The sequence below is a fragment of the Schistocerca cancellata genome, chromosome 5 (genome assembly GCF_023864275.1).
Source record: "Schistocerca cancellata isolate TAMUIC-IGC-003103 chromosome 5, iqSchCanc2.1, whole genome shotgun sequence".
Lineage (NCBI taxonomy): Eukaryota > Metazoa > Arthropoda > Insecta > Orthoptera > Acrididae > Schistocerca > Schistocerca cancellata.
Genome location: NC_064630.1, coordinates 492,259,981 through 492,287,123, shown reverse-complemented (window position 1 = coordinate 492,287,123; position 27,143 = coordinate 492,259,981). Strand labels below are relative to the sequence as shown.

At 44.2% G+C, this 27,143-nt stretch overlaps 1 protein-coding gene across 2 annotated transcripts in view; it reads right to left on the bottom strand.

Annotated features, from left to right (window-relative positions):
* LOC126188310 (glutamyl-tRNA(Gln) amidotransferase subunit A, mitochondrial) overlaps positions 1-27,143 on the bottom strand; it is a 175,454-nt gene that overhangs the window by 133,244 nt on the left and 15,067 nt on the right. For both annotated transcript variants that reach the window (XR_007537850.1, XM_049929904.1), the window contains exons 3-4: positions 24,750-24,945; positions 2,725-2,994 (exon numbers count right to left, since the gene is read on the bottom strand). Coding sequence is in view for 1 of the 2 variants with exons in the window: in XM_049929904.1 (XP_049785861.1) it covers positions 2,725-2,994; positions 24,750-24,945 (466 nt within the window). In the remaining variant the exon portion in view is untranslated. The remainder of the gene's footprint in view (positions 1-2,724; positions 2,995-24,749; positions 24,946-27,143) is intronic.

Here is a 27,143-nt window from a genome sequence, read left to right as displayed (position 1 = left end):
AGAAACAGATAAAATGAAATACAAGAAACGTAATCAGGTGACAATTTAAGTTTAAATAAAGAAAATCAACAATGTAACACTGGAATTTGCTTAATTTTTCAGCTCTTCCAGGAGCTCCTCAACAGAATAGAAGGAGTGAGCCATGAGGAAACTCTTCAGTTTAGACTTAAAAGCCTTTGGGATACTGCTAAGATTTTTGAGTTCTTGTGGTAGCTTATTGAAAATGGATGCAGCAGAATAGTACACTCCTTTCTGCACAAGAGTCAAGGAAGTGCATTCCACATGCAGATTTGATTTCTGCCTAGTATTAACTGAGTGAAAGCTGCTAACTCTTGGGAATAAGCTAATATTGCTAACAACAAACGACATTAAAGAAAATATATACTGTGAGGACTATTGAATAGGGGTCGACAAGAGGTTCTCAAATTTACACCACATATAGCTCGAACAGCCCATTTTTGAGCCAAAAATACCCTTTTTGAATCAGAAGAATTACCCCAAAAAATAATACCATATGACATAAGCGTATGAAAATATGCGAAGTAGACTACTTTTCGTGTTGAACTGTCACTTATTTCAGATACTGTTCTAATGGTAAATAAAACAGCATTTAGTTTCTGAACAAGATCCTGAACATGGGATTTCCAAACCAGCTTACTATCTATCCGAACGCCTAGGAACTTGAACTGTTCCGTCTCGCTTATAATATGCCCATTCTGTATAATAAAAATATGAGTTCTTGTTGAATTGTGAGTTAGAAACTGTAAATACTGAGTCTTACTGTGATTTAGCATCAAATTATTTTCCACAAGCCACAAACTTATTTCATGAACTACATTATTTGATAATGTTTCAATATTACACACAAGATCCTTCACTACCAAGCTGGTGTCATCAGCAAACAGAAATATTTTTGAATCACCTGTAATACTAGAAGGCATATCATTTATATAAATAAGAAACAGCAGTGGCCCCAGCACCGACCCTTGGGGAACACCCCACTTAACATTGCCCCATTGGGACTGAACATCACTACCACTCTCAATATTGTGGAGAATTACCTTCTGCTTTCTGTTCTTAAAGTAAGAGGTGAACCAATTGTAAGCTACTCCCCTTACTCCATAATGGCCCAACTTCTGCAGCAATATTTTGTGGTCAACACAGTCAAAAGCCTTCGTTAAATCAAAGAAAACACCTAGCATTCACAACCTTTTATTTAATCCGTCCAAAACCTCACAGAGAAAAGAGAATATAGCATTTTCAGTTATTAAATCATTTCTAAAACCAAACTGTACATTTGACAGCAAATTATGTGAATTTAAATGCTTCAGTAACCATGGATATATAACCTTCTCGATAACTGTAGCAAACACCAATGGCATAGAAATAGGTCTATAATTGTCAACATTATCCCTGTCTCCCTTTTTATAAAGTGGCTTCACTACCGAGTACTTTAATCGGTCAGGAAACCGACCACTCCTAAAGGAAAAGTTACAGATAAGGCTAAGTACTGGGCTAACATACATAGAACAATACTTCAGTATTCCGCTTCATGTAAAAACTCATTTTCAGACAGTGGTCAATTCTGTATAAAGATAATGTTAAAGAAAAATGTTTCTTAGTTACAAAAATTACAAATAACACCACCACAGTCGCTATGCATCTTCAATGCTTAGCAGGATCTCTTCACTCAACATTTCAGTGTTATTTTACATAAAAATGTTAAGTTTGAAACATTTATTCTGTACTGATGAAAGTAACCTATCTTCACCTCTTAATAATGTGAGGAGCTGCCAGAAATTACACATTAATATTTTTTACCTTTTCTGATCACAATTCAAAATTGTAGCACCGAAAAAACTGTTTCAATTTTATTTACGTGCATCTGAATGCACGTCATTAATATATGAAAATGTGAAACATAAATAAATCATCTGAAGATTAAAGTTTATAATATTTGATGTAAAATATTTGAATTATTTTTGGTGAACACACGTGCCTTGAGTAAGTTACAAGTCAGATCTGTCATTAGCCTAAGTTGGTTGTGACTGGAAAACAATTTACCATAAAAGTTAAATAAATGTGATGTCTGATTATAAATAAAAAAATTCTGAAATTATTCATTTGTTTCTGGTAATACTGAACCAACTAACAGTACATTAAATTCCAAATTGAACCTAAAGACTATTTGAGGGGAAGCAGTGTGACAGTGAACCACAATGAAGCAAATGAAACAATGGTTGCTAGAAGATTGTTCAGAGAAGCAAAAATTTTTAATAGTATTGTTTGTTCTCAATAATTTTATATGTACATGGAAAATATTCATTATTTCGGAATAGTATGCATTCAACTGTTAATATTTTATATAATTAGGTGAGAATGGGTAGCTTAAAAGATCACCTGTGAAGCAGATGTGAAAACAGATCAAGGTTTATATGTTATGAACTGAAATCTATATCAGGGCAAGGACAAGAAACTGTAATTCCTGGTTTTCACAACCAGTCGTTTTAATCATTATGCCCCTGGACTGCTCAATTCCTAATGTTACTAAATAATTACCTGTGATTCTTTAACTTTATGCACAAAGACACTCTCTCTCTCTCTCTCTCTCTCTCTCTCTCTCTCTCTCTCCCCGTGTGTGTGTGTGTGTGTGTGTGTGTGTGTGTGTGTGTGTGTGTGTTCTACAATTATAATGACTCAGTTAATAGCCTTCTGAATACTTACGCAAACACAGCTCCACTTGCTACAGCGACGGCGCTCCCTCCTGAGCTTCCGCCCGCTATGTGCCAATCATCATTATCATCATCATCTGCAGCATGCGTCAAGGTGCTCATTGTATGAAACTCACGAATCCGTTGTTTTTTGAAAGAGGCATGATCGCCACTGTCAAGCTCTTCATGCTGCAAAGGATTGTCTTGAGTATTTTTTACACGTTGGAATCTTGAACGCCAGATATTTTTAGTGGGACCATAGAGTGAATCTACAGTGCCACACCTGAAAGACAACTGAAATTATGTAAAATTGTCTAGTAAAACAATTATATTTGATAATCAATAAATTAAGATGTTTTGGGACATTCTGAGCAAAATTATGTGTACTTTAAAAATTAATTGATGTAGGTCATTCAAACTTCACATGCCATTAAAATGCACAGGTGCCCTGCAAGCCTCATTTTCCTTGCAGGTTAATCATGGACACCAAATATTAAAATGTGTTATCAATGACTGCTTGGCAATGGAGGATGTACAAGCTGCATGAATAACAAAGAATCTACAGATTGTGAACAGAGATGAAACCTCTGGCAACAGCAAAGTGCATAGATGAATTGATACATTTACAGAAGGAAAAACCAGCACTAAATGGTTCAGTGTGAAACTCTTACCTGCGGCCACTGATAAGAGAAGTCAACAAATAGATGATTTAATTCACATTGTAACTGTGTCATGATCCATGAACTTTTTGCACAACCAAAATGCAGTTACAATGCGAAGCAGAATACGGTGAAAAGTTTGAAGTTCCTTATAAGAAAGTGTATACTTCTGCATTTGACCCTTGATTTTAGCGAGTAACAATTGGAAGTCTGCTTTTGCCTGTCTGTACTATATGAAGAAAATAATTACCTCTTTTCATCAAAGATGTTTCTTCATCTGCAGGAATGAAGAACTGGTAGGTGGAATGGTGCCCCACTTCTCTTTAAGAGACGGCAATCAGCACAAAGTCACATTACTTCTTTGGAGATTAAGATGGTATCCGTCATTCTACCCAATTTCCAGGAGCGCACTCATACCATCGACAGTGTATTGAAATACTCCACAACGTTAGATAAGATACTGGGAGGAAAAGAAATAGGATGTGAAAGTGACAAAGATGTCATGACAACTCACAGTCGCACACCTTTTTGGCAATAAACACGGTAATGGCCAAATGTTTTTTGGTTAGTATGGGGGTTTGCCATTCACAATACAGCCTGCATTTAGGAGTCTGTATTTTACATGTCTGGTCCAATCGCAGACACTTTTTGAGGGTAACAATTTGATGACAGAGATGTGGTAAAAGTGGCTCTTAAGAAATGGATGTGTCAGTGCACACCTGACTCTCCTTAAAGCAATGACCCCTTACATACATTACTTTCAGAACTGCACTCACATGTCATGAAAGGCTTTACAGTGTAATGACTGCATTACTCATAAAATGACTGGTGTTCATTTTGCAGTTCCAGATTTATGCTGTCTGACAATTCTAGAGAACAGTAAGACTTCTAGTTAAATGACTGCAGTGCAGCAACATATCTGCACAAAGATAATGGAAGTTGACTCTTACAAGAGGTCTGGCAAACAGGTACATGCAACTGGAGTTCACTTATCTGCTGCACTCAGAGTGAAGTCTACTACACAAGGTACTCAAAGACATAACCATCTGGCTGTAGTGGGGTGCAAATATGTGTGGTGTAACTGCATAGTTGGTTGGTTCGTTTAAAAGAGGGGGAAGAGACCAAACTACTAGGTCATCGGTCCCTTTTTCTGAATAAAACAATGCCGCAAGGGTGAGAATAAAACAAGCGGGACTGACAAAAAATGGTGAGAAAGGAAAAACCACAAGAACGATGGAAGGGCAACAAACATAATGGACGAAAGGGGAGAAGAAAACCTCAGAAACACAAGGAACAGGTAGAAGAGATTAAAATGACAAAACAGATTACCACAACTGGCTAACCATGAGAATAAAAAGGAGAAGCCAGCTATTCTGCAACACATTAAAACCTCCACCCTAAAAGCACTAGGGTGGAGGACACAGAGGGACAAAGGACATGCACTTAAACTTAGATCAAACGATAAAACCCACCCTCACAAATAAAATGTAAAACATAAACAGCTGATGAGGTGTTGCAAGATAAAATCAGTGGCAATGAGTCCGGTAACCGAAGATTACAACGCAGGGCAGTCAATGTGGGGCAGTGCACCAGAATATGGGCCACTGTCAACTGGGTGCCGCATCAACATTGAGGCAGGTCTTCACAGTGCAGGAGGTAGCCGTGGGTTGCCCAAGCATGGCCAATGAGGAGCCGGCAGAGAACCACAGAGTCCCTGCGAGAGGCCCACATGGAGGACTGCCCCACATTTGTAGCCTCCTTAATGGCACACAGTTTGTTGTGCATACTGAGACTATCCATTCCATCTTCCAAAGCCGAAAAACCTGGCGGTGTAAAAACGAACACAGGTCAGTTATTGGAATGCCAATCTCCAGAAGCGGTTTCTGTGTAGCCTGTTTGGCCAGCCTGTCAGCAAGTTCGTTGCCTGGGATTCCGACGTGTCCTGAGCCCGAGATATAGCAACATGCTCTGCAGTAAAAACACTGCAGTCATCAGGCAAGGAATGCTGTTCAATATGTCCTCCATGGAAACATGCGAAGCTGACATGACCATCAGCCGTCGAGCCGTCAGTGTAAACTACTTCACGGCCTCGGTACATGTCAAGAATCGAGAGGAAGTGACGGTGGAGAGCCATGGGATGAACTGAGTCCTTTGGGCCATGTGAAAGGTCCAGGTGAAGCCACAGCCTGAGTGTACACCATGGAGGATTATGCGAATGGACTTTAAGTATAGGTGGTAAAGGCAAGGAATCCAGTTCAGATAGAAGAGATTGGACGCGAACTGCAATTGTAAGCCCTGACCTGAACCGCCAATGCGGGAGATGAACCGCCGTGGGTGGGAAAAGGGGACGGTAATTTGTATGCGCATGAGAACTACGAACGTGTGCAACTCAACTGGCCAGCAGTTGTGCACACCTGACCTGCGATGGAGAGACTCCAGCCTCCACCAGGACGCTGGTCACCAGACTTGTCCTAAAAGCTCCCGTCGCTAGTCGAATGCCACAGTGGTGCACTAGGTCTAGTGAACACAATGCTGAGGGCACCGCCGAACCATAATCCAGATTCCCATAGTCAAGGCAGGCTTGAACGAGGGCTCTGTAGAGCTGCAGCAGTGTAGAGCGATCTACACCCCAGTTGGTGTTGCTCAGGCAGCAGAGGGCATTGAAGTGCTGCCACCACTTCCGCTTAAGCTGACGAAGGTGTGGAAGCCAAGTCAATCAGGCATCGAAAACCAGTCCTAAAAACTGATATCTCCACTACAGTGAGGGGATCGTCAGTGAGGTAAAGTTCTGTTCCAGATGAACGGTATGACTGTGACAGAAGTGCATAACACACGACTTTGCGGCCTAAAACTGGAAGCTGTGGGCTAGAGTCCATGGCTGCACCTTGTGGATGGCTCCCTGTAGGTGCCACTCAGCAGTGGTGGAGCAGTACAAAATGCAGAAGTTGTCTGCATACAGAGAGGGTGAGACAGACGGCTCTACAGCTGCTGCTAGACCATCAATGGCGACCAAAAATAGAGATACACTCAATACAGAGCCCTGCGGCACCCCATTCGCCTGAATATCGAAGGGGGGGGGGGGGGGGGGACTATGGGAGGCACCAACTTGAACACGAAAAGTGTGAAGGAAATTCTGGATAAAAATTGGGAGTGGGCCTCAGAGACACCACTCGTATAATGTGGCAAGGATATGTCATCGCCAGGTGGTGTCATACGCTTTTTGTAAATCAAAAAGGATGGCAACAAGGTGATTGCATCTGGAAAAGGCTGTTCGGATGGCAGACTTGAAGGACACAAGATTATCAGTGATAGAGCGACCCTGGCAGAAACTGCCCTTGCACTGAGCCAGTAGACCATGTGACTCCAGGACCCAACCCAAATGCCGACACACCATATGTTCCAGCAGCTTACAAAGAATGTTGGTGAGGCTCAGGAGCTGATAGCTATCCACATCAAGCGGGTTTGAGCACTGGTATGATGGTGTTCTCCCCCCAGTGTGATGGAAAGACGCCATCACACCAGATCTGGTTGAAGATGATGAGATGTCGCTTCTAGTCAGATGAGAGATGTTTAATCATCTGACTGTGTATCCGATCTGGCCCAGGAGCTGTGTCAGGGCAACGTGCAAGGGCACTGAGGAGCTCCCACTCTGTAAATGGGGCTTTATAGGGTTCATTGTCGTGTGTACTGAATGAGAGGACTTTCCCTTCCATCCACCATTTGAGAGTGTGAAAGGTTGGGGGGTTATTCTCCATTGCAGTGGCATGAGCATAGTGCTCAGCAATGTGCTCGGCAATTGCATTTACGTCGATAGATAAGACGCAATTTATGTCAACACTGGGAACACCTGTAGGGGTCTGATACCCAAGAACTCATTTGATAGTTGGCTAGACTTGGGAAGGTGACATGTGGCACCCAATGGTCGACACGTATCTCTCCAAACCCTTCTGATTCCGTCGTTTGATAAGTTGCCTAACACGGGCACGCAGCCGTTTGAAGGCTATGAGGTGCTCAAGGCAAGGGTGCCGATTATGCCATTGTAGAGCTCACCGATGCTCCTTAATTGCCTCAGCGACTTCCGGAGACCACCAAAGGACTGTCTTTCACCGGGGGCACCCTAAAGAACAAGGGATCGCGTTTTCCGTCACAGAAACGGTCATCTTAGTTACCTCTCAACCACCATATCAATGTTACCATGTGGGGGAGGTTCAACGGTGACAGCAGAGGTGAAGGTTTCCTAGTCTGCCTTGTTTAAAGCCCATCTGGGCAGGCATCCATGGGTCTGACACTGGGGCAGTGACAGGAAGATGGGGAAGTGGTCACTACCACACAGGTCATCATGTGCTCTCCAGTGGATAGATGGGAGAAGGCCAGGACTGCAAACCAAGAGATCAATGGCCGAACATGTGCCATGTGCCACACTAAAATGTGTGGGGGCACCTTTATTTAAGAGGCAGAGGTCGAGTTGTGACAGTAAATTTTCAACATCTCTGCCTCGGCCAGTAAGCACAATGCCACCCCACAAGGGGTTATGAGTGTTAAAATCTCCAAAAAGTAGGAAAGGTTTAGGGAGTTGATCAATCAGTGCAGCCAATGCGTTCAGTGTTACTGCACCATCTGGAGGAAGATACATGTTGCAGACAGTTATTCCCTGCATCATCCTTATCCTGACAGCCACAGCTTCAAGAGGGGTTTGAAGGGGCACTGGTTCACTGCATACTGAGTTCAGGACATAGACACGAACTCCATCTGACACACTACAGTTCTCGTAGTATCCCCTATAGCCGTGGTGGGCAGGGGTCCACATTTCCGGGAACCAGGTTTCTTGAAGGACAATGCAGAAAGCGTAACTGCATAATTTTGACACACGTCATGTGCACCACCAGCTGAATTTGACAGATCTTCTGCATAAATATGAAATTTGGTGTACTTTTTTTCTATTCCTAGATACACTCCCTCCCAAACTAGGCATTTCGATATAAACAACACGTACAGTTTCACTATTACACAAACATTTTCCTTATACTCAAGACCTGACAGACAACAGTATTGTTCATATTAGAGATCTGACATGTGACAGCCAAAGACCACTATCAAGTTTTTAATGTGTTGCTAATAATCACATCTGCCTCATACATGCAACACACTACTCTGACTGGTCTTTCAAACTACAGTATCCGCTAACTGACCTGCTAGGTTTCCCACAGTTATGCAACACCCAAAGCATTAGTCAGAAAAGCGAGTTTAAAACGAAGTATAATGAATATTTCCATAAAAATGACATGACCACACCATTTCATTATCTGTGACATTTTACCTGTTGTAATGCTGGGATTCACACAGATTTCTTTAATTTTAAAAACTCGAATATGATTTGTGGTGTCAAGCCACTTGAGAAAAAGTACAACACGTTCTGTGCCCTTCACCTATCAGTACAGCCAAAATACGATCATAGTAAAGGACAACTCGCTGATTTATTATGAAATAAATCATAAGTGTAATTCGAATAGGTGGGACTTTACATTTGACTGTATTTGCAATAGTCCATAGTTGTCTGTTAAAATATAGTAATAAATGAGATGGTCAACCCATTGCAACTGAGATGAATGTACGGGATGTGTATGTTCTAAGGTAAGCTGTCCAAATTGAGGCCTATTATCTCAGAAGGTTTGTACTGATGCAATACACCACAGAATGTCAGTGAGCTGGGGTATCGCTTAAAACACAGATCATCATGCCAAACTAATCCTCATATTTATAATCTCACGAGCAAGAATCCATTATTGACAACAGAAGAAACAATAGTTGCTTCTGCTGCAAAGTTTGTGTATACAGATGTGAAGTTCCTCTAATGACCACAGCCGGCCACTAAAACCTGCACCATTCCACAGCTGTGACTGAAATAACAGTTGTAATGATTTCCATTTTCCATTAAATTGTTCTGTAAAAATTTCGTTTAAGTTTGTGGAATAAATATGCTGCGCTCCTGTCAAACTATATTGTTCTAACCCAAGAACACTGTAATTTATTCCTCTAACAGTACGCGCGCGCGCGCACACACACACACACACACACACACACACACACACACCAGAAGGTACATTAAAACAAGTGACTTGTTGAGCTTTGCATTCTGGCCTATATAGCATCTAGTTCCAACAGGGGGTGCAGATAGCAGGCTGTGTGCACAACTACTGTCATATTAGCAAGCCAGGTGGCCTATAGTGCTGAATCAAGGACAAACTTCATGAGCAAACTATGAAGCGGTGCACACACAGAATTGATATGGTAGTTATAGTGGTTTTTTTTCTCGAAATTACAAGTAGTATCACGCCTAAAATAAAAAAAACTGTGTTGGAGAATAGCTAAAAAAAGAGTCAAAAGGGTAATTATGATTATGGAAGGTCAGTAGCTCAGCACGATTCATGTTAGAGTGTCACCACTTGAGGGAGTGTGACGGGAGTGTAAAGAGAGCACTGGAAAGAAAGGTCATTACCAGCAAAACCACTGCATGAACAAAAGAGCCCTGCTCATTCCCTCACAACTGATTATTATTATTACTATTATTTTGGATGTGAAGTGCTCAACAGCACAGTCATCAGCACCCTTACAAACAGTCAGCATGCCATTCTCATGGAGGGACGAAGGCTGTCCCCAATTGGGAAGTTATTTACAATGCACTGAAGTTCATAGCCCCTGCCCAGCACTTTAAGGATGAAGCCAGACAGTTCACAAAAATTTAAAACACATGGTGGGCAGAGCTGCAGTCAAACCAAGAGTTGCCTCGATGTCAGTATATAAGGAGCAGTCAAATGAAAACAAGACAGACTAGAGCATGTGCGCTGCAGACGTCAGCAATGCCGATAGGTGGATGAATAGAAGTGCCCTGTTTTGAGGAATCTAGAAGGACTAGTGCAACCGTTCACCACTGTGCCATTTGTCTGTTAAGACATGCTCAACATGAGGGCAAAGAGTCGTGTACGTATGTGTCCAAGTTCACTATGGAGGCCAGGAAAGAGGAACAGTGAGGTTTAATGTGGTTTCTGACTGCAGAAAGAGTGTCACAAAGTGAAAGTCATGCCTGAATGTCTGCTAATGTCTGCTGTGTATGGAGAACACAGTACGTCACGTTCAAGTGTGTTTGCATGGAACAAATGATTTAAAGAAGATAGTGTGTTGTTGAAAGACAGCAGTTGGCCGGGACAGGCTCATGTCATTAACCCCTTCCATCATTGCTGCAGCAGATGCTGCCATCAGAAACAATCAACCGCAGACAGTGAAAGACATTCAGCTCATATTGGGCATCATTCACAATACCGCTCATGCTATCATGACAGAATATCTAAAAACCCAGAAAATCTGTGTGCAATGGGTTCCTCACAGCCTAATGGAGAGCAGATGTTAACAGAATGTCACCATCACTGCAGCATCTGGAAGAGCATCATAATGAAGAATATTGTTTCTTATACTGTACTATCACAGAAGATGAAAATTGAGCTGGACAGCAAGAATAACAGTCAACATTGAAAGTACATGGATTCACCTGCATTGGAAAAAATCCAAAGCTGTGCACGACTGCTCCAGGAAAGTCATGATAACCCTTTTCTTTGACTGCATAGGCCCACTGCTCATTGACTTTCTGGAACACTGTGCGACAATTAACACAGAGGTACATGGACACTTTGCAAAAACTGAAGTGCACTATTAAACCCAAAAGGCCACAAATGTTAACAGATGGCATCATTCTGTTGCAGGATAATGCCTGCCTACATGTTGCCAAGGTTGTTTCTACTACACTGAACAAGTTTCCCAAGGAAGCCCTTGCACATCTCACATATATTGCCAATCTCTCCCCATGCGATTTCCATGTTTGTGGTTGTGTACTTGCTTTGGACGAAGAGATGCAGGCATGGGTACACCATGGTTCCATGGGCAACTGCAAACGTTTTACCATAAGGCTTTGATCGGCTTGTCCCACAGTGGGATAACTTTATTAACAGTTATGGTAATTACTTTTGGAATAATAAACAGTCTTTCTTACTTTTTTGCCATCCACTCATTTTCATTTGACTGCTGCAGATATAAAATATATTGCCAAAATATGCTAAAATGAAAGTGGTGAACCACAAACTCACAGAGCGTTGGTTGGTTTGATATGAAAGCGACTTAACTGCAAGATCATCAGTTCCTTCAGCCGTTAAGTGGCAAACCAGGAGTGGCCTTCAAAGGAAGCAGACAAAATGCAAGTTCCAGAAAGCGTAAGTGTAACTAACACAATTAAAAAAAAAAAAAAGAGATAAAAGCCCAAAAAAAAGACAGTCCTGACAAGTCCTTAAAAGATCAGTCAAGGCAGGGCATTAAAACCAAGAAACGAAAAAAATAAGAAGTTGGAAAGGGTAGATCTCAAGCTGGGCCACCGAGCAAGGGCCGGCAATGGACCCCTGGTGGCAGGGGAGGGGGGAGAAAGATAGGGATGCCCGATCAACCATTGAGGCAGTCAATGAGGCCAAAAAGGCTCACCTTACCGAGATGAATAGAAACACCTCCAGGGCAAAATGTAACACCAGGTGAGCCACTTTGGTCTCGTCTGCTAGCACCAGAGGTAGTGTGCCATGAACATTAATATGCCGCATCAAAGCAGCCAAATTAGGGCAGGCAATAAGCAAGTGGGCCACTGTCAGATGGGCTCTGCATCGGCAGTGAGGGGGGGATCCTCATATCTGAAAATTGGCCATAGGTCAGCCAAGTGTGGCTAATGTGGAGTCATCGGAGGATAGTGGATTCCCTGTGAGAAATACCCAGAAAAGACTGCCAAGTGGTCACGGTCTCCTTAGTTTGTTTGGGGAGATCAGGACAGACCATTCTGAGTTCTAGCCTTCAAGCAGTTAATGGCTTTTTAATGACCAAAGGTCCCATTCTGGGACCCCTATTTTCAGAATCAGCATCATGGTGGCCACCTTGGAAAACCAGTCACCTCGATCATTTCCTGAAATCCCAACATGACCAGATGTCCAAATGAAAACAACTGGCTGCCCAGCTTGACTGAAGTCAGTGACAAGATCCTGTATAGTTGTAACCATTGGATGAAGAGAGTAGCACTAGTCTATAGCTTGAAGGCTGCTAAGGGCATCACTACAGATTGGGATACTCTTGCCAGTGCAAGAACGAAATGTCTAAGGACTAGTTTAATGGCCATGAATTCAACAGTGAAGACACTGTAGCTGTCTAGCAGAAAGTGAATTTCGCAACACTGTGCATGTGTGTACGTTAAGCTTGTTCGCCCATCAACTTCTGAGCCATTATTGAACACCGTTTCCGAACCCGGATACTTCTCAAGGACAGTCAATACCAAGTGGCAAAAAAGTGGCAGGTCAACAGAATCTTTTGGACCAAATCCACATGCCCCCAAGTGAAGGGGTCATATGCGATGTCTCCCTGACCAGCGCTGAGAGTGGAGGGAGTTGTAGTTCCAAACAGAGACACTGGATGTGTGCAGCAATTGTAAATCCAGTTCTGGGTTGCTGCTGTAGGAGGTGGAGCTCCCAGGGAAAAGAACATGGTAGATGGGATGTTCAGGGAAGCTAAGAATGCATACAGGAGGGACACCAGCCTCAAACAGTACGCTGTTTACAGAGCTAGTTCAGAAGGCTCCTGTCGAAAATTGGATCCCACAATAATGAATGGTGTCCAGTATCGGCAATGCTGAGGGTAATGCTGAACCATTTGCACAACTCCCATAGTCACAGTCAGGACATTGTAGAGCTGCAAAAGTGCAGAGCGATCTGCGACCCAGCTATTGTTACCGAGGGAGCTGTCGACAGCACTTTGGTTTAAGTTTGAGGAAGTGCAGAAGCCACGTCAGCCAGGAACCGAAGTCGAGGCCCACAAAATACTTTGTTTTAATTACACCAAGTAATTGATCATCTAGGTAAAGCTCTGGAGGTGGATGGTTAGTAAGATGGCGACATAATTGCGCGACATGAGTCTTGGCGGCTGAAAACCAAAAGCTACAGGTGAGAGCCCAAGACTGTGCCTTTCGTATGGCATCCTGCAGGCGATGCTCAGCAACACCAATGCTAGAGGAGTAATAATACAAGCAAAAATTGTCAGCGTATAAGGAGGGTAATACCGAAGGCCCAACAGCTGCCGCTAGACCATTGATGGCAACCAGAAAAGGGGGATAATCATCACAGAGCACTACGGCATCCATTTCTCTTGGATATAGGGGGTACTGAGTGAAGCACCTACTTGCACCCAGAACTTAAAGAGCAACAAGTAGCTCTCGACAAAAATAGAGAGTGTACCCTGGAAACCCCACCCAGGCAAGGTGGTATGAATGTGGTGATGCCATGTTGTGTCATAAGCCCTCTGCAGGTCGAAAAAGACAGCATCAAGGTGCTGATGATGTGGAAAGGCTGTCCAGATGGTAGACTCCAGGGGAACCAAATTATCAGCAGTGAAGCAGCCTTTGTGAAAACTGCCCCGAGATGCAGCCAAAAGACTCAGATTCAAGGAACCAACACAGCCGCTTGCTCACCAAGCCTTTGAGCAACTACCAAAGAACGTCGGTAAGGCTTAATGGGCGATAATTGTGCACCTCTAGCGGGTTTCAGTACTGAAACTACTGTGCTTTCTCGCCAGTGAGATGGGAGCTCGCCCTCACTCCAGATCCAATTACAGAGGGCAAGGACATGACACTGACAATCCACTGAGAGATATGAGCTGAAAGGTTCTCAGATGCAAATGTACTGCTCAGTAAAATGTTCAGTGACAGCGTCTGGATCAATAGCCAGTGATCATTGTACCACCCCACAAATGATTATGGGCATTGAAGCCACCCAAGACTAGGAAAGGTGGGGGGAACAGAGAGAGTAATGCTGACAGTACATCCTGGGATGTGACACCATCGAGAGGGAGATAAAAACTGCAGATCATAAAATTCTGATGTGCCCTTACCTGAACAGCCACAGCCTCCAACGGTGTATCAAGAGGCACAAGGTCACTTTATGCAGAATCCAGCACATGTGTTCAAAGTTCACCCAATACACTCTCATAGTTGGTACAATTCTTAAAAAACTTTAGTAGCCATGAAGGGGCAGGGGTCCGAGTTGCTGGAAGCTACATTTCCTGAATGGCAATACAGAATGCAGGGTAAGCGCATTAAAGCTGCCGTAGCTCAGCCAGGTGGTGGAAAACTCCGTTACAATTCCACTGGAGGAGCAGACTGTGTGACTACTGTGGGGGAAGGAATGACGGGGGGGGGGGGGGGGGGCAGTTCATGATCCACGGTCATGTGCTGTCACCAGTTTGAGACGTCAGGGGATCCACTGACATTGGTTCTGCAGCACACTGTCTGGGGAGATCTGGTGCCTCAGGGGCCACCGAGATCTCCACCTTGGGCACAGGAGTACATGCAGAGTACAGTGGGGCATGGGTGCCACTGGAGTTACCTTCATCTTGGAGGACGTGTTTTTATCCTTCTTCTCCTGCTCTTCCTTAGAAGACAAGGACTGAGAAGGTTTCTCTGAACTGCTTTCAGGGGCAGAGGAGGAACAAGAAGTCCGATGGCCAGGAGCCTGTGGTTCCTTAAGCCACCAGCTGGTGTCTGGCTTTTGACCAGCAGCACCCATGAAAGGAAGAATGTTGAGGGATCTCCTCTTAGCTAGAGAAGCCAGAGGAGGATGAGGTACGTCCAGTGGGGGAATGGGGACCGGTGTCCCTGGCAGGTAGAGAGCATATGCCCCTGAAGTGGTTGCAGTCGAGGCAACAGAAGGACCCCCAACTGCCTGTGGGACAGTCATTAGCAGGTGGCCCTAAGGGCTCACTGTAAGAGGCGCAACAGAGGAAAGCACTGTCAACTAAGAAGGCAACGACACTGTGGCTGTAGAGTAACACAGTGTCATTCGTATGTGAATACGAGGATCACACTTTTTTTCTCACCTATTGATACGCAAGTGTTTGTCCAGGTTCTTATACTTCTCTTTTTTCTTCTAACACTTAAAACTCAAGCACTCTGGTGAGCAGCAAGAGTGGAGCTTGCCGCAGTTTACACAGATGGGGGGAGGGGCACAATGAATATTTGTGTGCAGAGGACGTCCACAATCCCTGCAGACAGGGTTAGCAGTGTGACGAGAAGACATATGTCCAAACTTCATACATCTGAAACATCTCGTACGAGGAAGAACACAGGGTTTCACATCACACCTGTATGCTATCACCTTGACCTTTCCAGGCAATGTATCGCCTTCGAAAGCCAACTGAAGGCCCTGGTAGCAATTGTTTTCCTTTGGTCTCCTCTAGATATGACAGATGAAGTGAAGGTGAAGGATGACATCTAGACCACATTGAGACTCTTGTGCGGAATGACAGTCACAGGAATGTCACCCAGCTTTTCACAAGAAAGCACCTACATCTACATCGATACTACACAAACCACCATACAGTGTGTGGTGGAGAGTACCCTGTACCACTACTTGTCATTTCCTTTCCTGTTCTGTTCGCAAATAAAGCAAGAGGAAAATGACAGCCTGTATGCCTCCATGCAAGCCCCAATTTCTTGAGTCTTATATTTGTGGCCCTTATGCACAATGTATGTTGGTGGCATTGGATAGTACTTAGTTGCATCATATGAGGCCTTTCCATCTAAAGGGAAAGTCATTTCAAGGGCGAACTATCTGCCATGGTGCCACTCACTCTGAACAGGGGCTCTCCCCATGGGCGTCACCTAGCCACAGCAACGCTACCTGGTCAGTAAGCCATTGCTGAGAATCTCTGTGCCCTAGTCATAATGGGCACATGCTCCATGGTGTACAAGCGGAGTATGCAGCACAGGCACCAGCAGTGTGATCCTTGCGTGGTCAGAGAGCTACCACTGTGCAGATACTTGACGAAACTCCCACCCTAAAATGTATGGCTTTTGTGCTGGGTTATGGGTATATGACAACAGCAAAGAAGTGTGCCAGGGTGGAAGGGCACAGAGGCGGAGCATACACCACAGTGGGTGGCCTTCCCTGAACGACATACACTTCTGCACAACATGGAAAAGATGGCAGGTCAAACCCAATAATGGGGACCATGTAATTGTTAACGGAAGGTGAAGACATTGCCAGGAGTGAAACTAGGAGTCAAGACCAAAATCATGAACAAAGTCCAGGCAGGGCCTGCACCAAAAGGACCATCTGACAGAAAGTCAGAGGAGGTAAGACATAGACAAGTGTAGGTTTGCAGTACTGGATGAGGAGGTAATGCTGCCAAGGCTAGGGTCCTAGAGTAGCCAAGAACATACTCGCTAAAGAGTGGTGAGCCCCCTGGGAGTTCACAGAGTGGTGGATCCCCCTACTGGAGGAGGAAACCATATGTTAAAGGACAATGTCCTATGCGCAGTCTTCCGTTGGTGTGTTTGACATGAATCCACCATGCCTTTGTGGTCAGTTCCACGGAGTATAGTTTGTTGTTCGTGACCTCCAATCATTCAGTCTCCTACTGATACATTTTTCTTCTGTCACATAATGAGAGATGGCGTGCAAGGGGGATAGCACATCAATATGCACCTATGGCTGATTTGTTGGCTATGATGTTTCCCTGTATCCCAATGTGTCCAGGTACCCCCAGCAAAAGATCACATCCTTACCTCAGTATTGGAGCCCTCATAAGGTATCATGGACAAGCTGAATCAAATAGTCTACCATGCAAACTAGTGGAACACACGTAGTGCACTGGGTGAGTTAGAACAGATGAGGGAACTTGCACTGTGATGCCTTTGAATCCACTCCCGGGCCGCCATAAGGTAATATAATTCTGCACCATAATAGGTAATTTGGTCCAGTAGGTGCACTTCACAAACACTATCACAGAAAACAACTGAACAACAGAGGGCATTCTCTTGCTGGGATGCATCTATAGAAACAACAATAAAACTGTGGTCCATATTTAAAATTGAAGAAAACAGAGTCGTAAAAATGTAATCTGGAGTACAAGCTTTCGTGTACTGCGTCAAGGCTTAAAATCACTTTGGACCTCAAAAAACACTAAGGTGGCAATTTGTTCCATCCCTGGCTGTTTATTTGGAGCTCTAACATATCTATATACATGAGACATTCAATAACCCATATCCCCAATGGCGTGGTTACATGGGGTGGTTCCTGGACATACTCTCAAAGTTGTGGTGGACTGTCACAATAAATGCCATTGACTGAGGCAATGCTGAAATTCTCAGGGCATGTTAAGCCAGGAGGAGGCATAATTGAATCAAGAGTGGTTGTTCACCTTCCTCTGCACAGAGAGTCTAAACTGAGATGGCCCGAAAGGCTTCAGTCAGTATCCAAATGCCCTTACGATGGACAGCGTCTAACATCTTGAGGTTGGAAATATATAATTCCCAACTGTTGCTCTGCTGTAATCTAACCAGTTCCCTATAAAAGTGCAGGAGATGGAACCTGTCAGCTCCCCATGCTTTTCCACTGAGGCTTTTCAAATATTTAATGCTCTGAAGCCCTTTGTTGGCAGATCTTCCAGGAGTCAGTTACTTTTGAGTCAAACAGTACATTCTAAAAGTACAAGTGTCCTTAAAATTTAAAATAGTGTACTTCATCATGAGCTCCGGTGAGTGAAAACTATGATAAGCATCGTTAAAGTTGACACAAGTAGTCTTCCCAAATGAGAAACAAAAATTAGCTTTATTAGCCCAAGTTTCCAGCCTCCTTGTAGTCAACTGAAGTTATTTCATCACAGTAAGATCAGAGGAAGGGTAGATCATTTTCTGTTTTTGTTTTGCTTTGGGGTGCAAAAAAACAACTGGGGTCATACGCGCCCAAGTCAAAACTACAGAACATGAAGACAGAGAGGAGATAAAAAACGACTATACGTCAGACCCAACTGACATATGACAGCTAGAAACAGGCATGTGGAGAAAGGGCTAAACAAGCACCACACAGAAGCGGAGGTCCAAAACTAAAAAGTTAAATGACCTTCACCATATTGCTTTGGTGGATAAAAAGTAAAATGTGGTCAACAACCCACCCGTCATTTGCTAAAATGGTCGATAACTCAGACGGCAAACCCAAGCGGGAATATAAACGGTTAAAAAAAAATGGGTATTCTGTCAGGAAGCTGTGGACAGTTAAAACTTGGTTTAATGTGGACAAAGTGGTGGGGTAGTGCCACTTATCAAATGATGATGGCTAAAAAGGCAGTGTCCAATATGCAGCCTCATTAAAATGACCTCCTCCCGGTGGGTGGACCAAGAGGAGGTCGTCCAAGCCACTGGGAGAGGCTTAATAAGCCGGAGCTTATTCCCGTGAAGGGAGGACCATTGGCGATGCCAAATGGACACCACCTCCTGTCAGACGGCAACACAGAGATCATCAGAGGGAATATAGGAACTAGCGGGCTGAGGTAAGAGGACTGCAGCCTTGGCAACAGCCTCATTTTCTGGCAGACCGACATGACCAGGAACCTACAGAAACATCACATTGGCTCCACCAAAAGTGAGCAAGTGACAGTTTCACTGGAATTGCTGCACTAAGGGATGGGCAGTGTACAGAGCACACAGACTTCGAAGGCACTGAGTGAGTCTGAGAAGATGACACAATTGAAAAGGCTGTGTCACCAGATGTACTCTGTGGCCTGATACAGGGCAAAGAGCTCGGCTGTAAATACTGAGCAGTGTGTTGATATCTAAAGACATGGGTGCCAATGATGATGGCACACCTGACCCCATAGTCAGTCCGAGAGGCATCAGTGTATACAAAGGTACTATCGCGAGGTCTCGTGCGAAGATCATGAAACTGAAGGTTATAGATCAAGGCTGGAGTAGTGTCCTTAGGAAGTGAATGAAGGCCAAGGTTAACATGGGCTGCTTCATGAAGCCAAGGTGGTGAAGGGTTCACACCCACTGGGAAAGTTACAGGTAGTGTGAAGTTAAACCACCATATCAAGTGCCAAAAATGGACTCCAGGAGTTAACAGAGAAGAGACACGCGCCCCATACTGTCAATCAAAGGAATCATCGAAGGAGGAGGCCACACACGGCACACAACCGGCATGCATATCTGCTTAGGAGAAAGTCACGGCGGTAGGACACACACAGTAGAGTTTCGAACGGACAAGGGACCGCTACAAACAGAGGAGGGTGGTTCGATCGGCACCCCAGGAAGTACCAATGAGAGTACGTAAGACAGTGAGGAACTTTGTACAGTGGATGCCAGGTAAGACACGTGGGAGAATGAGGAGCGTTTCCTATCAAGCATGAGCCCCAGGAATTTCGTAGTTTCAATGAACGGAAGAGCGACAGGCCCAAGATGTAAGGATGGTGGGAGAAACCATTTGTGCCGCCACAAATTCATATGGACAGTTTTGTCAGTGGAAAAACAAAAGCCATTGTCGATGCTCCAGGAGTAAAGACAATCAAGACATCGCTAAAGACGTCGCTCAGTGAGACAGGTCCATGGGGAACTGCAATAGATGGCAAAATTGTCAACAAAAAAAAAAACCTGAGATGACTGGCGGGAGAAAGGCCATTACAGAGTTAATGGCAATAGCAAAGAGGATGACACTCAAGACAGAACCCTGAGGCACACTGTTTTCCTGGATAAAGGTGTCCAACAAGGCAGAACCCATACACACCTTAAAAACTTAGTGTTTTAAAAATTCCTGAAGGAAACAGGGCAGGCAGCCAAGAGAGCCATACATGTAAAGAGAACAGAGGATACCAGTTCTCCAGCAGGTGTCATAAGCCTTCTCCAAATCGAAAAACACAGCCACAGTCTGGGATTTACACAGAAAACCATTCATGACATAAGTGAACAAAGTAATGAGATGATCAACTGCAGAACGCTGCACTCTAAATCCACTCTGCATTTGTCAGTAAATTGCCGGACTCGTGCCACCATATCAGCCGGGCATGAATCATACGTTCCATCACCTTGCAAATGCAGATGGTGAGAGAGATGGGGCGGTAGCTAGAAGGAAGTTTTTTGTGCTTACCGGGTTTAGGTAAGGGTATAACGGCGGCTTTGTGCCAACGTTTCGGAAATGTGCCCTCTGCCCAGATGGAGTTGTAAGTGTTAAGCAGAAAGTGCTTGCTCACATGAGAAAGGTACCGCAACTTCTGAATGTGGATGGCGTCTGGTCCTGGGGCAGAGGATCGGGATGAATTGAGAGCACAATCTACCTCCCTCCTAGAAAAGGCGGCATTGTAGCACTCACGATTCGGAGAAGGGTACCAGCCAAGCCTCCTCCGCTCATTTCCGATGGAGGAAGGCAGGGTGACAGTGGGAAGAGCTCGAAATGTCCGCAAAATGGCAGCACAAGGTGTTGGAGATAGCAATAGGGTCCACGATGACATCGTATGCTACTGTTAGGCCAAAAATTGGGGAATGGATCTTGGACCCAGAGAGCAGTCGGAGATTGGCCCACATGACAGAGGAAGGGGTGGAACTGTTAAAATAACTAATGTATGAAATCACTTTGCACGCATCTGTTTATAATGAATGCAGTTTGCCATCATAGGATGACAGTTAATACTGCAGAGAACTCATCTCCATACGTGAATTGCGTCATGGGACACAATGTGGTAAAGAGGAAGTGTGAGGAATGGAACGTTCTGCAACAGTGAGGGCAACTTTTGTGAGATATTCCACCTCATCATCACAAATGGGGAAATCTTGGTCTTCAAAGGTTGCCAGGGAGGAGTAAAGTTGCCAGCAAGCCTTAGTACCGTATTTACTCGAATCTAAGCCGTACTTTTTTTCCGGTTTTCGTAATCCAAAAAACCGCCTGCGGCTTAGAATCGAATGCAAAGCAAGCAGAAGTTATGAAAAATGTCGGTACATGCCGCCACAACTAACTTCTGCCGCCGAATATATGTAGCGCTACGCAGGCATGTTTTGTAGGCACAAGGATAAATACTGGCGCCAAAATCTCAGCGTCAGTAAATAAATTTAAAAAAAAAGTGGAAGACGAGCTTTTTTTCCTCCACCGCGAATTTCGACCACTGCATTTTCATACATTATCCAACGAAGTAAATACAAATTCCGTATTGTTCATCTTCGAATGTAGCACAATTTCAGTGTACTACGAAAATCTGACTGGCAAGACTGTTTGCGATGTTTGTCAATATGGCCAACTCTACGTTCTGAATTTTTTTCTATCTGTGAGAAGAGATGGTTGCTAATAGGAACCTGATGAAATTTGAATCATATACAGTATTCTCTTCACCATAAGAATTATACGAATATAAACATTTTGCCATGTATTCTTTCGTGTTTGCTGCTATCTCATTTAAATCCTGTCTGCCTAATAAACTACGAAACTAGAGTGAGACAACAGCAAACGCGGAAGAATATACGTATCGTGTCATGTTTATATTCGTATTATTCTTATGCCTAATAGTGATACAGTCAGAAATGAAGCACGGCAAGTGACTAGATTTTTAAATCTAAAATGACTAATTTCTGTGCAGAATTTGATGTAATAAAGAAGCGACCGCAAAGATTTTCAAACGGAGAAAAATTTTCGCCTAACTTTCGTTCAGAACATGGTCTATCATACGCAGTCTATTATTTGATTCTTGTTGATCATTATCAAAGAAAGCAGCAGTGTAAGTAACAACAAATTCCGGTTTCTTGCCATTGTTTCACTAATGAGACGATTCCTCTTTTTTTTTTTAATTGTACGCGGCGGTAGCGCGCACAAAAGCAAGCCGTGCCGCGAGCCGCGACAGGCCGTAACCACGCACTATCAGAATGCGACAAACAATGCATGACACAGTGCAGTAATGCATTTTCAGCTTAAGAGTGACGCAAACACCTATAACAAGAAAACGGCAATTATCAGATCAAAGCAAAATAAGCAATCGATTCAAACCAGACGAAGCACGTGAAAAAGGAAGGGCACCCGTATAAATACGGACGGAGCGCCTGACGCATAGCAATGGCTACGTGGTAAAGCTTAACTGCTAAGCTTAGACTCAAACCAAACTACTGTAACTGTATCGTCATTCATTCGACCTAAATTGTGTCTCATATTACAAAGGACAAACTTTGTTTCGATTTGGAGGTGCGGCCTAAAACTTCTCTCTCCCCTTGAATTTCGAGTCTCAAATTTCAGGTGCGGCTTAGATTCGGGAAATTTTTTTTCCTTTATTTCGAGTCTCATTTTTCAGGTGCAGCTTAGATTCGAGTGCGGCTTAGATTCGAGTGCGGCTTAGATTCGAGTAAATACGGTAAGCTGCCATTTGGGTATGCACGCAAATGGGGTAGGAGTCAGCAAACGGATAGCACACAGGAAATGGTCGCTTGAATAGGTGTCAGGAAGAACAGGCCACTGAAGATGACTGGCAAGCTGGACAGTGCAGAAGGATTAGATCCAAATGGGAATAGGTGTGCAAGGAGTCGGAAAGGAAAGTGGATGCCCCAGCATTAAGGCAGAAGAGGTTAAGTTGGTTAAGAATGTCAGCCAAGAAGGCACCTCTCTGACAGGTACTGGGAGAAGCCCAAAGGGAATGATGTACATTAAAGTCACCGAGTAGCAAAAGTGTGGGAGGTAGCTGCCCAATAAGCTTACGGAAGTCTGCCCTGGTGACAGTGAGTGACAGAGGGACATAAATGGTACAGAAAGAAAAAGTCAGGTGGGAAAGGAAAAGCCAAACTGCAACAGCTTGAAGAAGGGTAGTCAGGGAGATGGGCTGACTGTATGAGCAGCATGACTCACCCATGAGATGGAATGCTGACCTCAGGAGGAAGGCCAAAACGAACCGGTAAGAAGTGTGAAAGCTCAAAGCGGTCATGAAGGTGCAATTTCGTTTCCTGAAGGCACAATACATGAGGATGCTGCAATGCTAAAAGCAGCAATAAATCCTCTTTATGGGACTGAAGGCAGCAAACGTTCCATTGGAGGAGAGTCATGATGAGGAAGAGATGTAGGGGCATCACCTCGGCTGCTGCCGAGTGACAGCCTATAAAGCGTCGCTACTACAGGGCACAGAAGCAGGAGGATTCTGCTCCATAGGGTCCACAGCAGCATCGGCTTGCTCGTGTGGTCAGTCTGTGGAGTCCAACAATGAAAAACGGTTGATGGTGTGCACAGTTAACATGGAGGCCAGCCGGGCTAAGGTATCATGTGGCGAAATTGTCGAAGAGGATCTTCAAGTCGGTGAAGGAGAAGACCATTTGTCTTTGGTGGGCTTCTTCGAGCCTTTCCAGTTAGAGGAAGACTCGAATGTTGTGTGGCTGGAGGGATGTAGAAAGTCTTCACGGGAGTTCTCCTTCTGTCCTTTCCAAACTACCAATGTAGCTGGTGGCTTTGCCCCTTGAAGCGAGAGTTTGATGGCTTGTTGCACAGATGGACGGAATGGGGGGGGGGGGGGGGGGGGGCAATGCTACCTTGACACTGGGTGACTTCACAACCTCAGAGCTGAATTGGAGGTCACACGTCTGCATTGCCATGTCCTTAATTGAGTGAGGGGTAACAAGAACAGAACTATAGGTGCCTGACGGGAGGACGCAGGGTTTGCGACTAGCCAATAACTTGCGAGCAACTGGGTAAGGCAGTTTTTCCTTTTGTAGCACTAGGCAGAGGTGATCTGCTGATGACCTCCCCTACCCATGAGAGCCCGGAAGTGGGGACTAATCACAAGCAGTACCGTGTTTTGGGGCATAACCAGAAACAAGTCATTGCAGTGAGAGCAGGAATGCCGTAACTGATTACAATAAGATATGCAGTAGAGTTCTGGAGGCAGAGGTCACAGTGCTTTTAAATTCAGAAATGTCAAGGCTCACCTGCTGCCACACTCCTGGGGGTGACAGGTGCACTTAGTACAGCAACATAACATCATAACTGCAACAGCTCTGGCTAGGAGTTAGTGTTTATGGAGGACCCCTAGTTGAGAGGTTCTGAATATCAGAACAATCTCCCAAATTACTTCCGAACAAATTCCCAATTCACGTATCAACCAATGAATATAGATGAAAAAATAATTAATCATATCCCAGAGGCTGAAAAAAGGCATTCCTGATACTCCTCCATAAGAAGAGGAATGAAATGTGATGATAAAAGTAAATACATAAATAAAAATGAAGAACACTTGAAAATATTTGAGAGGGGTAACTATTTGAAAGCAGTAACTATACAATCACTCTAATTAGGGTAGATGTTAAATAAGGCACATTTATTCATAATTATACTGTTCATAAATCTTCTTCTTCTTCTTCTCCTCCTCCTCCTCCTCCTCCTCTCTCCAGTTCCTACCCCTGCCCTCAATTCCCAGGTTTTTCTTTCTTCTTTGCTAGTTCCAAACACAAAACCTTATATTTTAAGAATAATGCATACACATAAGAAATAGAATGATACATACATACAAAAAACTCATCACTTACACTTACCCCATAGCAAATTCATCCATATTGCACTTCCCCAATAAGATTGCACCACTTTCCTTCAGCTTCCGCACCACAGTTGCATCATATGAAGGGCAAAAGTCTTGCAACATCCTTGAAGCACAAGTTGTTTTTATATTCTTTGTACAGAAATTGTCTTTTACTGCTACAGGGACACCATCAAGTGGGCCCTGTGGACAACCTATAAAATTATGCAAAAATTTTAGCTTTGTTTTTGGTTCAGTACACAATGTTTTGCCTCCTAACTCTGAGTTTCTGAAAAAGCTAATCTTACTGCTATTATCAGAAACTAACAAATCAGTATTTCAATGTATTTCCACTCTTTATCTTATAGTATAATATCCTGGAAAGAAAGCATTTATTGAACAAAAATAAATAGTGAGAAAAATAAGTGACATGTGCAGAAACCCCCCACACACACAAGCAACATATCAATACTTGACTGTCTTCTACAAAATGACGGCATTGTCTAGATAGAACAACCAAATGATACAATGCATCCCATTTGCTAACATGGCACTCTTTATGCAGAAGATGGTGGTGTTGTTGTGTTGGATGCATCCCCATGGCCTCTCAGCATGTCTGCCATCGTCTCACTCCAGTGAACAATACAGGCACTTATTGTTTGAATGTGTGCAACTATCTGTTCACCCACAGCACCCAGCAGTGGAACAGTACCCTCAGCAAGATGTGCACTATCCCATCATACCCAAAACATGACTGAACAGCTAGGAGAAAATTGCACAGCCTTGAGAGTGGTAGCAGAGTCCACTGAATCATCCAACTGCGGTCCTACTGATGTCTTGTGGACTTACCTACAAAATATGTGGAGGAATATTCTCTGGAAATGTATTCAAGCCATCCTCAGTTCTATGCTACAGGTTTAGAAGTCTTGATTGCAGTGTGCAGCATCTTCACATCCTACTGAGTTGCTGAAGTCAAAGAACAAGTACACCTCTGGATTCATCATCATGTGCGCGCACATGATGATGAATCCAGAGGTGTACTTGTTCTTTGACTTCAGCAACTCAGTAGGATGTGAAGATGCTGCACACTGCAATCAAGACTTCTAAACCTGTAGCATAGAACTGAGGATGGCTTGAATACATTTCCAGAGAATATTCCTCCTGCACGCGCACCCCCCCCCCCCCCCCTCACACACACACACACACACACACACACACACACACACACACACACACACACACACACACACACACACACACACACATCCATTGTTGTCACTAACTGCTGCTGCTGGTGCACCCCACCCCCGACGTCCCACCCCTCCCACAGTTTTCACAAATGCAGTAATGAGTAGAATGTCTCAAAATATGCTGAAGTGCCTCACTGAGGTCTTAGGAGGCCAAAATTACCCTCTTCACCTTATCCAGAAACAGATCTCACACATCCTGTCTTCCCAGTCACCCACTATCCTCCGCATATCCCCTGACTGGCCGCAAAGAAGTGCCCCTTCCATGACTCAGCATCACCCAGGACTGGAACAACTGAAACACACTTTCTGCCAGGGTTTTAACAGCCTCTCGTCGTGCCAAGAAATGAGAAGTATCCTTCCCACCACCCTTCCCACAATGATATTATTCTACCCTCCCGACTTGCACAATATCCTTGCCTGTCCCTACTCCACCCTGCTCCTGATCCCTTGCCCATGTTCCACCCTGCTTCCGATCCCTTGCCCTATGTCTAATATCCCTATAAAAGACCCAGGTTCAAGAACTGACACATACCCATCCTCCAACTACCATATATTCTACTGCTGTCATAGTCATTTACCACACCATAGAAGGCAGGACCAACTGTGAAAGAACCAATGTGGTCTAGTAACTTAGCTGCACCCACTCTGTGGCTTTCTATGTGAGCACAAACACTAACAAGGTGTTTGTCCAAATGAACAGTCACCACGAAACTGAGACCAAAAGACAGCTAGAACACCCATTTGCTGAGTATGCTGTGCAGCAGGGTATGTTTTGACTTAATAACTGCTTTACAACCATCGCCATTTGGATTCTTCGCACCCAGCAACGCTTTTCTAAATTGTGCAGCAGGGAACACTTCCTCTAACATATTCTTTGTTCCTTTAAGCCCCTCTGTTCATGTAACAACCTTCACTAGCCCTGTGTTCTATCTGACTATCCCTTGCATGCCCCACTCCACCCTCATCCAGAGCTTCTATATCCTCATCACACATGCATAGCACTTTCTCCTTCTCTATTTACTGCTCTCCCCCCCCCCCCTTCCCACTTCCAAAATCCCACCACAGCACAGCCTGCCAATGTTGCACCTAGGTGCATACTAAATACATGCACACTCCCAAATGCAACACTACCAGCTTCTACCTCTCCCATCCCACGAGTCTTC